The sequence below is a fragment of the Colobus angolensis genome, unplaced genomic scaffold (assembly GCF_000951035.1).
Source record: "Colobus angolensis palliatus isolate OR3802 unplaced genomic scaffold, Cang.pa_1.0 Scaffold1, whole genome shotgun sequence".
Lineage (NCBI taxonomy): Eukaryota > Metazoa > Chordata > Mammalia > Primates > Cercopithecidae > Colobus > Colobus angolensis.
Genome location: NW_012110918.1, coordinates 3605483 through 3618888, shown reverse-complemented (window position 1 = coordinate 3618888; position 13406 = coordinate 3605483). Strand labels below are relative to the sequence as shown.

At 41.7% G+C, this 13406-nt stretch overlaps 1 protein-coding gene across 1 annotated transcript in view; it reads right to left on the bottom strand.

Annotated features, from left to right (window-relative positions):
• Window positions 1-500: 500 nt before the first annotated feature.
• The window catches only part of BPTF (bromodomain PHD finger transcription factor), a 178463-nt gene continuing 165557 nt past the window's right edge, over window positions 501-13406 (bottom strand). The window contains exons 27-28 of the mRNA XM_011931095.1: window positions 9322-9508; window positions 501-2635 (exon numbers count right to left, since the gene is read on the bottom strand). Coding sequence (XP_011786485.1) covers window positions 2599-2635; window positions 9322-9508 — 224 coding nt within the window. The 3' untranslated portion in view covers window positions 501-2598. The remainder of the gene's footprint in view (window positions 2636-9321; window positions 9509-13406) is intronic.

The window sequence follows — 13406 nt, the reverse complement described above, 5'->3', positions numbered from 1 at the left end:
AGGCAGGCAGATCACCTGAGATCGGGAGTTCGAGACCACCCTGACCAACATGGTGAAATCCCGTCTCTATTAAAAATACAAAATTAGCCAGGTGTGGTGGCGCACGCCTGTAATCCCAGCTACTCAGGAGGCTGAGGCAGGAGAATCATTTGAACCCGGGAGGCAGAGGTTGTAGTGAGCCAAGATGGTGCCAGTGTACTCCAGCCTGGGCAACAAGAGTGCAACTCCATCTCAAAAAAGAAAAAAAAGTGTTTTTCAAAAATGACTTTTGAAAGACTAAAGCTCTGTAGTTGATGAAACTATAAAATGTCTTTATGTATTTATATGGTGATAGAGACTGTAAAACACTTTATACAATTAAATACACATATTAAATTAACATCTTCCTGGTTTCAGGATTTCCACAAAATTTACCCTTTTTGTACAATTTGGCAAGGCTAACAGCTACAGAAAACATATTAACCAACCAACCATTGCTTCATTAGAAACTGCACCAAATCCAATGTCAAAAACATTACTTTATTTTTCTAGGATGAAATGTCCTATTACGTACAAAAGAATTGCTGTTTAGAATTTGCCACAATTTGTTAAAAACATAGCAATCTATTGCCTACAGGTAGGAAAGTTCTTGCTGCAACAAATTTTAAATGATTAAGCCCATATATATTTATATATATATATATGAATAAATAGTACAGAAATACTGTGACGTGATGAGATGCAGAATAATTTTATAATTCATTAAAATGTAGAATTCTTGCATCAGCACAGTGCATACAATAAGTAACATTTTTTTAAAAAGTAAAAGGACAAAATAACCCATATTTAACTACTTCCATCTTAATACTTTAAGCAAAAATTTTTTCACGTTTTCATATTGAGCGATTAGTCTCTTTAGTTTGTAAGCATAGGTTTAAGTGACATCTTTATGTACAAAAAGGAATGGGCTTCATTAGATAAAATTAACCCAGAATAACCTGTACACCTGAGCCTGTAATAAGAAAGAATCGGGAACTGTAGCAACATCTTTCTTTTAAGAAACTGAGGTCTGGGAAAGGTTTTGCATAGCAGGGAAACATTAAGAGGAAAGAAACTTTTAAAAACAATAATTAGATAAATTCCAGAAGTTGGTGGGACAAAGCTAGTATGAGTTAGTGCAAAATCTAGTACAATTTTTGCAAAGCTGCATAATCCAACTATGGCAGATTTTATAGAAGCTATTACCACAATGCAGTGATACAACGTGTAAGAACATTGAAAGGAAAAACATGCAAAACACATCTTCCTCTGTGGCTTCCATTTTCTCACTACTGTTTACACTACTTTTCCTTACATGGAAGAAACCAACCAACCAACAAACAGAAAACAAACCCAATCAACAAATAACACAGAGGATGAGGTCATCCACAAAATGCCCTTCATAAAATGTAAGTAGCTGTCTGTAATTGCTAATCTGCCTGGTATCACAGAATGTACAGATGAAGGCAATGTGTATCTTGCCACATTACCTTTTTCGTTAGTATGATCAACCGATGCAACAGGACTAGCACCCCTGATGATTTTTCTCTGACGTGATGACAATGGACTGGGAATGGTAAAACGAGGGGCCACTGCTGTGCTGGAGAAATCCAGGCACAATTAGATTCCTCTGCCTTTCATGACCTTGCAGCCCTCCCTCCCCCACAAAGGCTTACAGATAATCATTAGCGCACATTCAAAGACACCTCTGTCTGTGGGAGAAAAATTATCTCCATTTATTTTGTTTCATATACATCCATAGTTGAATTTTAATACAAAAGAAAAAAATTAGAATCTGACAAATGTTTACAAACAAGATACCTTCAAATAGATTTTACTCATTTTAGCCTGGTGCGGAGTAACTGACAAATTGTACTGTTTATATTCAAGGCAACAGAGTCTGTAGTCCAGGACCACTTAGCCCAACCTTTATGCAAGCTTCATTTTAATCTACCATGAACAATAAACTCATTGTTGATTCCCAGTTGTGTGTGTGTGCACATGTGTACATAGCAGCTCCTTTCATAGAAAGAAAAGACATCTAGAGGTCGTCTTGTACTTTTACCTACAGGAATCATGATAAGATACAGATGATTATATGTAACCGGGGCTGGATTTTATAAGAAAAAATAATTAGCTGACAAATGAGGGCAGCAATAAAAAAGCGTCTTTTTTGCAACAATAAATAAATACAGTCAAAAGTTTTCTGTGAGACTCTAAACCAGCTTCTTCACTGAAGAGCAGACGTGGCATTTCCATGGAGTTACACTTGACCCCATAGTATCTTTTTTCTTGCTTTCTTTTTCTTTTTTTTTTTCAATAAACAAAGTTTTCTCGCTTCTGCCACAATAGTAAAACCATTTGATCTTGACAAGATAATGGTGTCGTTGACTTTGCTTTTTTCTTGTCCGTTGGACAAAATTGGCCAAGAATATAATTGGACTGTTATGACCAATAAAAACGAAGTTTAGGTCAAGTCTTGTCAGGATAGCCTGACTAAAAACATCTGGCTCCTTAATTTAAAATAGTTCAGACAACCAGATTCTTGCTGTGTTTTATGTTAGGTTAACACGCTGAACTTTAAGAAGCTGTAGACTGCAGTTTGTTGTTATGAGACCTACAGAATATAGAAAAAAGGGAACAATTAAGCACCCTTCATTTTTGAAAACAATGATGCTTTATGCGGATGCCAAGGTCAGTCAGTCTGGGAGAAGCAGCCATGTTCTTTCATTCACCCTTGGCAAGCGAATAGAAAAGAACGATTAAGAAATTTTTAACCTATAATATTAAAACTTTTCACTGTACACTAAACATAATAACTCACTGGAAAAAGCCAATATTTAAAAATATATATATATTTGTCTAATAAAGATTACAATATTTTCAGCCAACTGGACAAATAGAGGCATTTACAGAAGCATTACCATTGTGGTGAAAGGTGTGTGTGTGTGTGTGTGTGTGTGTGTGTGTTTGTGTTTATTTACATTGATGAAGGGAATATAAAGGGAAAAATATGCTTAAAAAAAAAAAAAAGCAACCTTAAAATCACATTTTTCTATTAAAGTCCAGAAAGTCTCCCTTCTAGTTTCACAGTTTTATTCACAACTTTCATTAGTAAACCAAATTACTGTACAGTTACCAGGACTAAGTCAAAGGACTTTATATTGCAATAGCAGATAAATACAGTATTCCAAGAGTTTACAATTTTTAAATACATCGTTCAACATGGCTGCTAGAATAAATGTTTTACCACGATACATCTTTAACATTAAAAAATTATATTAACTAATCTGACTTTTTGGGGGGCAATTTTGAATTAGGTAATCACGAGGTACAACAAAACAAAGAGTGACCACAACATCCAGTTCTGATTCCAGTTAAAAATTCAGACTAAAGATATCACAATCTGTAAGAAAAGAAAGAATATGGATGGTATAAATGATGAATTATAACAAAGTGCAGTAATGAAAACAATGTGCAAACAATGCTGGAGATCATAAATTAAAATGGGAAAATATGGCAAAGGAAATTCTGGAAATCCATACATAAATCAAGTTTCAATAACTGGCCAGTTATGTTTCATTCTGCCTTAAATCTGGAAATTCCCTAAAAAGGCAATAGCAAGTTGCCCTTATACAATTCTTTTTTTTTTTTTTTTTTGAGGCGGAGTCTCGCTCTGTCGCCCGGACTGGAGTGCAGTGGCCGGATCTCAGCTCACTGCAAGCTCCGCCTCCTGGGTTTACGCCAGTCTCCTAGCTCAGCCTCCCGAGTAGCTGGGACTACAGGCGCCCGCCACCTCGCCCAGCTAGTTTTTGTATTTTTAGTAGAGACGGGGTTTCACCGTGATAGCCTGGATGGTCTCGATCTCCTGACCTCGTGATCCGCCTGTCTCGGCCTCCCAAAGTGCTGGGATTACAGGCTTGAGCCACCGCGCCCGGCCTACAATTCTTTACATTGTAATTTTGTTTTGTTTTGAGACAAGGTCTCGCTCTGTAGCCCAGTCTGGAGTGCAGCAGCGCAATCACAGCTCACTGCAGTCCCAACCTCCAGGGCTCAGGTGATCCTCCTCCCTCAGCCTCCTGGGTAGCTGGGACTACAGGCACGTGCCACCATGCCCGGCTAATTTTTTCATATTTTTTGTAGAGATGGGGATTCCCCATGTTGCCCAGGCTGGTCTCAAACTCCTGGGCTCAAGCGAATTGCCTGCTTTGGCTTCTCAAAGTGTTGGTATCACAGGCGTGTGCCACTGTGCACAGCCTAATTTGTTTATTTAAGCAGAACTGAGCAAACTTCTTGATTCAGCTCCCATGTGCTTTAATGAAAATTATGTCAACTTGAGTATATTAAAAAGCTACATAAAATAACCAGGTGGCAAGAAGCCATCGTAAGTGGCCCCAAGTGGCCCCTTCACTGTGCAGGCCCAGCCTAGGCCTCCATCTCTCCTTTATGAAGTTCCCTTTGTCTTGCCTACAGGCCCCAGGACCTCCAGGCAATTTCCTCTCCTTCAGCAGCAGTTGCCAGCAGTCATCCTCTGGGTTCTGCTAGCAAGCTGGCACCAGGGTAGGATTCTCACCCCTTGGCTTCTACCTCACAGATACCACCAAAGGCCTTTCCAATTTAAAAAAGCAATTTTAGAAACTGAACCAGAGGAATAACCACGATGTACAAATCAAAAAGCATAGAGGGGCTTATAATGAGAAGTTATGCTCCTCTGTCCTACCTTAACTCCATCTGAAATCCAGGCTGGCTCCCTATGATCAATTCCTTTGACTTTTCAGTTCTCTGGGTAGATTTCTTTTTCTTTTTGAGACGGAGTCTCAATGTTGCCCAGGCTGCAGTGCAGTGGCGGGATCTCTGCTCACTGCAAACTTCTCCTCTCGGGTTCAAATGATTCTCCTGCCTCAGCCTTCCCAGTAGGTGGGATTACAGGTGCCTGTCCCCAAGCCCAGCTAATTTTTGTATTTTTAGTAGAGACGAGGTTTTATCATGTTGGCCAGGTTGGTCTTGAACCCCTGACCTCAAGTAGTGATCCACCCACCTCAGCCTCCCGAAGTGTTAGGATTACAGGTATAAGCCACCACACCCAGCCTGAGTAGGGCTTTTCTTTTTTTTTTTTTTTTTGAGTCTCGCTCTTGTCACCCGGGCTGGAGTGCAGTGGCGCGATCTCAGCTCACGGCAACCTCCACCTCCTGGGTTCAAGCGATTCTCCTGCCTCAGCCTCCCGAAGTGTTAGGATTACAGGTATAAGCCACCACACCCAGCCTGAGTAGGGCTTTTCTTTTTTTTTTTTTTTTTTGAGTCTCGCTCTTGTCACCCGGGCTGGAGTGTAGTGGTACGATCTGCAACCTCTGCCTCCCAGGTTCAACTGATTCTCCTGTCTCAGCCTCCTGAGTAGCTGGGACTTACAGATGTGCACCACCATGCCAAGCTAATTTTTTTATTTTTAGTGTAGACGGGGTTTTACCACGTTGGCCAGGCTGGTCTCGAACTCCTGACCTTAGGTGATCCGCCTGCCTCGGCCTTCCAAAGTGCTGGGATTATAGGCATGAGCTACCACCACACCTGGCCAGGGTAGATTTCTTATACAGCTATTTCTTGTCTTATCAACTTTTGTTTAAGCCCTGCTATGGCAATGAGAACCAAGCTCACTTAACCATTTTCTCACCTCCCTTTTTGAGTCCTGAGTTTTATTTCCCTATAATTTAAAAATTATATAATTCTATGCTTTGTCTATAGGGTGATTCTAAAAGTTGAAAATCAATGTCATTATTTTTATTATTTTTGAGACAGAGTTTTGCTCTTGTGGCCCAGGCTGGAGTGCAGTGGCACGGTCTTGGTGTGCTGCAACCTCCACCTCCCAGGTCCAAGTGATTCTGTCTCAGCCTCCTGCATAGCTGGGATTACAGGCATGTGCCACCACACCTAATTTTTGTATTTTTAGTAGCGACGGGATTTCAGCATGTTGGTCAGGCTGGTCTCAACTCCTGACCTCAGATGATCCATGCGCCCTGGCCTTCCAAAGCATTGGGATTACAGGTGTGAGCCACCGTGCCTGGCCCAATGTTACTATGAAAATGTAAATATTTTTCTCTGTAGCACCTAGTCCTTTGCTAATAGGGCTTTTTTTTTTTTTTTTTTTTTTTTTGAGACAGGGTCTTATTGTGTCGTCCAGGCTAGAGTGCAGTGGCATGAACATGGCTCACTGCAGCATCTACCTCCTGGGCTCAATCCTCCCACTTCAGCCTCTGAAGTAGCTGGGACCACAGGTGCACATCACCATGCCTGGCTAATTTTTGTGTTTGGTAAAGATGGGGTTTCGTCGTGTTGCCCAGGCTGGTCTAGAATTCCTCGGCTCAAGCATCCTCCTGCCTCAGTCTCTCAATGTGTTGGGATTACAGGCATGAGCCACCGTGCCCAGCTAACAGAGCACACTTACACAACTTTCTGTTTTTAGTGGTGTTTCTAATTGCCTTTCATTTTTATCCCTGACATTCTTCGGCTTAATCATAGCTTTATGTTTTTCTGTCTTAAACAAATTATCTAATGTATGAGTCATTTTCTTGCTCTACTGAGCCTCTGGGGAGTGCTCCATTCTCCTGCCAGGATTTGGACTGCTTACCACACAGCCTGCTGTACAAATGTCACCTTGGGTCAGAGTAATTCTCATTGCTTTCCTGAACCTCTTGTTTTCTGAACGCAAATAAATAAAAATTTCTGGCCAGGTGCGGTGGCTCACGTCTGTAATCCCAGCACTTTGGGAGGCCAAGGCAGGGGGATCACGAGGTCTGGAGTTTGAGACCAGCTTGGCCAACATGGTGAAACCCCGTCTCCACTAAAAATACAAAAATCAGCTGGGCATGGTGGTGGGAGCCTGTAATCCCAGCTACTTGGGAGACTGAGGCAGAAGAATTGCTTGAACCCAGGAGGCAGAGGTTGCAGTGAGCCAAGATTGTGCCACTGAACTCCATCCTGGGCAACAGAGTGAGACTGTCTCAAAAAAGAAAAAAAAAAAAAAAATTTCTGGCCCAGCTCAATGGCTCATGGCTGTAATCCCAGCACTTTGGGAGGCCAAGGCTGGTGGGAGGATCGCTTGAGCTCAGGAATTCAAGACTAGCTTGGATCATAGCAAGACCCTCTCCCTAATTAAAAAGATACATCACGGCCGGGCGCGGTGGCTCACGCCTGTTAATCCCAACACTTTCGGAGGCCGTGGAGGGCGGATCACCTGAGATTGGGAGTTTGAAACCAGCCTCGTCTCTACTAAAAATACAAAATTAGCCGGGTGTGGTGGCACATGCCTGTAATCCCAGCTACTAGAGAGGCTGAGGCAGGAGAATTGCTTGAATCCAGGAAGGCGGAGGTTGCAGTGAGCCGAGATGGTGTCATTGTACTCCAGCCTGAGCAACAAGAGTGAAACTCCACTTCAAAAAAACAAAACAAAAAGATGCCTTTTTTTTTTTTTGAGACAGAGTCTCGCTCTGTCGCCCAAGCTGGAGTGCAGTGGCGCCATCTCGGCTCACTGCAAGCTCCACTGCCCGGGTTCACGCCATTCTCCTGCCTCAGCCTCGGGAGTAGCTGGGACTACAGGCGCCCCCCACCATGCCCGGCTAATTTTTTTTTTTTTTGTATTTTTAGCAGAGATGGCGTTTCACCGTGTTAGCCAGGATGGTCTTGATCTCTTGACCCTGTGATCCACCCACCTCGGCCTCCCAAAGTGCTGGGATTACAGGAAGATCATTAAAAAGGAAAAAATTTGTTTCCTTATCTTTTGATAGCACACATTTTTTTTCTTCTCAGATGGAGTCTCACTCTGACACCAAGACTGGAATGCGGTGGCGCAATCTCAGCTCACTGCAGCCTGTGCCTCCCAGGTTCAAGCGATTCTCATGCCTCGTCTCCTGTGTAGCTGAGACTACAGGCGTGCACCATTATGCCCGCCTAATTTTTGTATTTTAAGTAGAGATGGGGTTTCACCATGTTGGCCAGCATGATCTTGAACTGCTGACCTCAAGTGATCCACCTGCCTTGGCCTCCCAAAGTACTGGGATTACAGGCATGAGCCACCGTGCCTGGTCAATAGCACACACTTTTGAAAAATACCTGTCAAGAAAGGATGTCCTGAGTCCTCACGTGACTGAAAATGTATTTATTCTGCCTCTAAACTTGACTAGTTGGTTGCAACTGACAATCATTTTTTCTTAAACTTTTAGATTTATTCTTCCATAATCTTCTAGCACTAAATGTCATAGCAGAAAAATCTGACACCAATCTAATTCTTGTTTCATAGATTGTCTGTTTTATCTAAGAGTTTCTTTTATTCTTAGCGTTTGGAAATTTTATAGTGATGTATATAGGGGTGAGTCTTTTTCCATTTGTCCACCTGGTTTATAAGGTTTATCAACTGTCCCCCTTGCTACCCCCCACCCCTTATAGAGTGCAGGGGCCTTAATTTATTCACTGCTAAATTCCCTGTATCTGGCGCACACACATCGGGTTCTCAAAAGTCATTTGCTGAGTGAAGAAATTTATTCTGCTAGAATTTAAAGTCCTGTGACTGTCATCAGCTCAGCAAAATCTTCTTTCATTCTTGTCTTTTTTTTTGAGACAGGGTCTCACTCTATCACTCAGGTTGGAGAGCAGTGGTGTAATTACAGCTCACGGCAGCCTTGAACTTCTGGGCACAAGTGATCTTCCTGTCACAGCCTCCTGAGTAGCTAGGACTATGGGTATATGCCACTATGCCCAGTTAATTTTTAAAATTTTTGTAGAGACATGGTCTCACTGTGTTGACAAAGCTGGGAATTCCACGCCCCCACCCCCTATCGTGAGAGTCTCATTGTCACCCAGGCTGGAGTGCAGTGGTGTGATCTTGGCTCACTGCAACCTCCGCCTCCCAAGTTCAAGTGATTCTCGCGCCTCAGCCTCCCAAGTAGCTGAGATTACACGCGTGTGTCACCACACGTGCCTAATTTTTGTATTTTTAGTAAGAGACAGGGTATCCCCGTATTGGCCAGGCTGGTCTTGAACTCCTGATCTCAGGTGATCCGCCTGCCTTGGCCTCCCAAAGTGTTGGGATTACAGGCGTGAGCCACTGCGCCTGGCCACTTTGTGAATTTTAAAAAAAGACTTTAAGCAGATCAACGACAATCCCAGCAATTTCCCAATATTTTGTCTGTCCACTTCTCCTTGCCAGATATTTAAAGTTAAATTTACCATAAACTGCACTGGTTGAATCTTGAGACAGAGTAGTATAAAGAGAGTGAAGAGCTGAATTAATTCAGAACACTGAACCCATTTGCTCACCTGCTAGCTTTGAATCCTTTCAATTTCTGTACAAAGAATGATTCAAGAACTTCTGCACACTGGTAAAATGGGGAGTCACTTGGATTGTAGTAACGACAGTTATCAAAAATTTTGGTCATATCTGCCACAAATTCTGTCAGCTTTTCATAATATCGTCTTTGTACTCTTTCTTCCATGGTGGCAAGGTCTTAAAAACACAAAATGTAAAACATTTTCAGAGCCTTAAGGTTTTTCCAATGTGAATATTCTCTGAAGTTCTAACAAATACGTATGTTTACTTTGCAAGCAGTCCTGGAACCAGGCTGGTTCACCCTGGAGGTTATTTTGCAATTCATGAAGAACAAAAGAGTAATTTTCCAATTTTGTTTCTGACTGAGGTTCTAAAATATAAATCCTGGCTGCTGATAAGAAGGTTCTTTTACTTTCAGTTAACTGCATAGAATAGTCCTTCATTCAAATGGTTTGAGATCAAGGAAACACACCAACATGATCTATACATATCTAAGTATAATACATTTTTACATGCAAACAATTTCGTATATGTACAAAGAAAAGGTGGGAATCCAGAATTAAGAACAAAATCTCTGTACTAGTGGCTCTATGATCCTTGCATTGTACTTTAATAACATTATACTGCTTTCTTTATTCATTTTTATTGTTACCTTATATTTGTGACAAAGTGATACTGTCTTACCATTCATGACTGCTATGATAAGTGTCCACTTAAATGTAAGGGAAAAATATCAGCTGATACGAATATTAGTATGTAATAGTACAGGCAGTATGTAGAAAGGAGAAAATCATTATGGTGACAGATGGGTGTAATATTGTGAAATATATATTTGGTCTTTGTCCCAATTTCCCGACACTTAGCTCCTAACACGGTTGGAATCTCCAGAGTGATAACAGTTTCTTTTATATGTTAATGACTGATGGCTGGAATTCCCTAGATAGCTTTGGAATGGGGGATGGTCACCGGAAAGACCTAGTCAGGATTAGAGGGTTGGGACTTTCAGTCCCATCCCCCAACCTCCGGAAGGGAAGAGGGGATAAAGGTTAAACTGATCACCAGTGGCCAAGGGTGTAATCACTCATGCCTACGTAATGAAGCTTCCCTAAAAACCCAAAAGGACTGGGTTCAGAGAGCTTCCTGATACAGCTGAACGTGTGGAGGTGACTGGCAGGTGGTGTGCTCAGAGAGGGCATGGAGACTCCACGCCCCTCCCCACAGCGTTGCCCTGTGCATCTTCTCCACTTGGTGTTCGTCGGAATCCTTTGCAGTGTCCTTAATAAACCGGTAAGCCGAAGTAGGTGTTTCCCTGAGTTCTGCGAGCTGCTCCTGCAACTTACTGCATCAGGAGAGGCTTGTGGGAACCCTGATTTATAGCCAGACAGTCAGACATGCAGGAAAAACAACCTGGGGATGGCAATTAGCATCTGAAGAGGGGGTAATCTTGGGGACTGAGTCCCCAGCCTGTGGAATCTGACCCTATCTTCAGGTAGATAGTGTCAGAATTGAATTGAATTAGAAGACGCCCAGTTAGGGTCTGAAGCAGACGACTGGATTGGTTGTTCATGGGGAGAAATCCCCACCCACTTCTTGGCGACCAGAGGTCAGCAAACAGAATTCTCCCATGTTGATTGTAGTGACAGCGCACAGGAAAACAAATTTGTTTTTTTTTTGCTGTAGAGCAGGCAACTGCTTTGGAATGTACTGACTAAAATAAATCTACCTGAAACAACACTGATCCTAGGAGAATGTTGTACTTGAAATAAAATTCTGTATACAATTTGACATAAATATCTGAGAGAGTGAAAGGCCAATAATCTCCAATCAATCTAGGCTGCACAGACAACACATTCCAAACTAAAGCTTAGTGAATATTCTTGAATTTGAAAGTGACTTGAAAGTTCATCCAATAAGTAAAAGTACTAGAATACCTAAGAAACAGCTGAAAAGTCAAAGTAATGAGAGAGAATCTTATCTGTCAGACATTAAAAACTATTCTAAAGCTGTGATAACGCAAAGTGTGGCAGCATGCAGAACACCACAAACACTAACGGAGACAAGTTCAAACCAGGAACAGATTTAACTGTATCTAGTGTAAGAATTTCACGTATGTTAAGGATGTCCCTTCAAGTCAGTAGGGAGAGGAGTTCATTCATAAATGAGGTTGCAGCCGGGGTGGCTCACGTCTGTAATCCCAGCACTTTGGAGGCCAAGGCAGGCTTATCACCTGAGGTCAGGAGTTCTGAGACCACCCTGGCCAACACAGAGAAACCCCGTCTCTACTGAAAATACAAAAATAAGCTGGGCATGGTGGTGCATGCCTTTAATCCCAGCTACTAGGGAGGCTGAGGGGAGAATCCCTTGAACCCAGGAAGTGGAGGCTGCAGGGAGCCAAGATCTCACCACTGCACTCACCACTGCCTGGGCGACAGAGCGAGACAACGTCTCAAAAAACAAAAGCAACAACAAAAAAAGGGTTTGAGGCAACTGCCTATATATCTGGAAAAAAAAAAACTCTCTCATTATATGCCAGATAATTCTGGGTTTATTAAAATCCAAGGGCAAAAATTAAAACCATAAAAAGTACTAGGAGACAAAACACTGTAAATGTAGTAACTGAGCTGTATATACAAAAATTATTAAAATGGCAAATTTTGTTATATATATATTTTAGTACACACACAGACACACAAACACACTACTCTTTGAAAGCTCCAGTTTATGTAGTTTAAAAAACAAATGTGTAAATGTGAAGAACTGTGAAAATACACATAGCTTGATTCCAAGCAAGACTTGGCACATCAATGCTGTAGGTTCATATAAGGTGTACAGGAAAGAGCGATCACACTAGGCTATTCTTGGTTCATACTTATATTATGTGCCGGTTACTACTGCTTGACGAATTTTCATTTTAATAAAGGATGTGAATAATGCTTGGACACTGAATGGTTCCAAGTTAATTAGGTACCCCTTAAAGTCCTAGAATACATAGGTGAGTATATATCATGGAGGAGGAAAAAGACTCCAAGCATGATGCCTATTTATGATTACTAGATATGACTCCAAAAAATGTTAAAAACTACCATATGCCAAAAAAATCATAAAACTTTTACTTCTCTTTAGTATATAAATAGCCCTTAAATAGCCAGACGTGGTGGCTCATGTCTGTAATCCCAGCACTTTGGGAGGCAGAGGTGGGCGGATTACCTGAGGTCAAGAGTTCGAGACCAGCCTGGTCAACCAACATGGTGAAACCCCATCTCTACTAAAAATACAGAAATTAGCAGGGTGTGGTGGCGAGCGCCTGTAATCCCAGCAACTCGGGAGGCTGAGGTGGAAGAGTCGGTTGAACCCGGGTGGTGGAGGTTGCAGTGATTCAAAATCATGACACTGTGCTCCAGCCTGGGCAACAGAGTGAGACTCCTTCTCAAAAAATAAAAATATAAAATAAAAGCCCTTAAATAATACTGATAACAATATAAGTATCTCGAGAGAAAAATAGAAGAAATAAGTGAATAGGAAACTCTTACATAAAAACACTTTCTTTGACAAAGTAGCAGAAATTAAAAATGGTAACACTGGCCTATTAATGGAAGTTACCTGTAGGGGACAATATGGGAGCAGTGGTAAACATTACATTTTATATCTCTGTAACATCTGCATTTGTACACCATAGAACACACTACTTTTGAAATAAATATTTTCAAAGACAAAAAATGTGCCCCTCAAAAGAGTGATAATACTCAGTGTTTTTCAGGAGTGCAGACAGAATGCCATAGATATACACAATTAGTGGAAGCTGGTTCAATTTGCTAACGTGTAATTTTTATCTCTTTTTCTATTTTTTTGAGATGGAGTCTTGATCTATTACCCAGGCTGAAGTGCAGTGGCACGTTCTTGGCTCACTGCAACCTCCGCCTCTTGGGATCAAGCAATTCTCCTGACTCAGCTTCCGGAGTAGCTGGGATTACAGGCATGCACTACCATGCCCAACTAATTTTGATATTTTTAGTAGAGACGGGGTTTTGCCATGTTGGCCAAGCTGGTCTTGAACTCTTGACCTTGTGATCTGCCC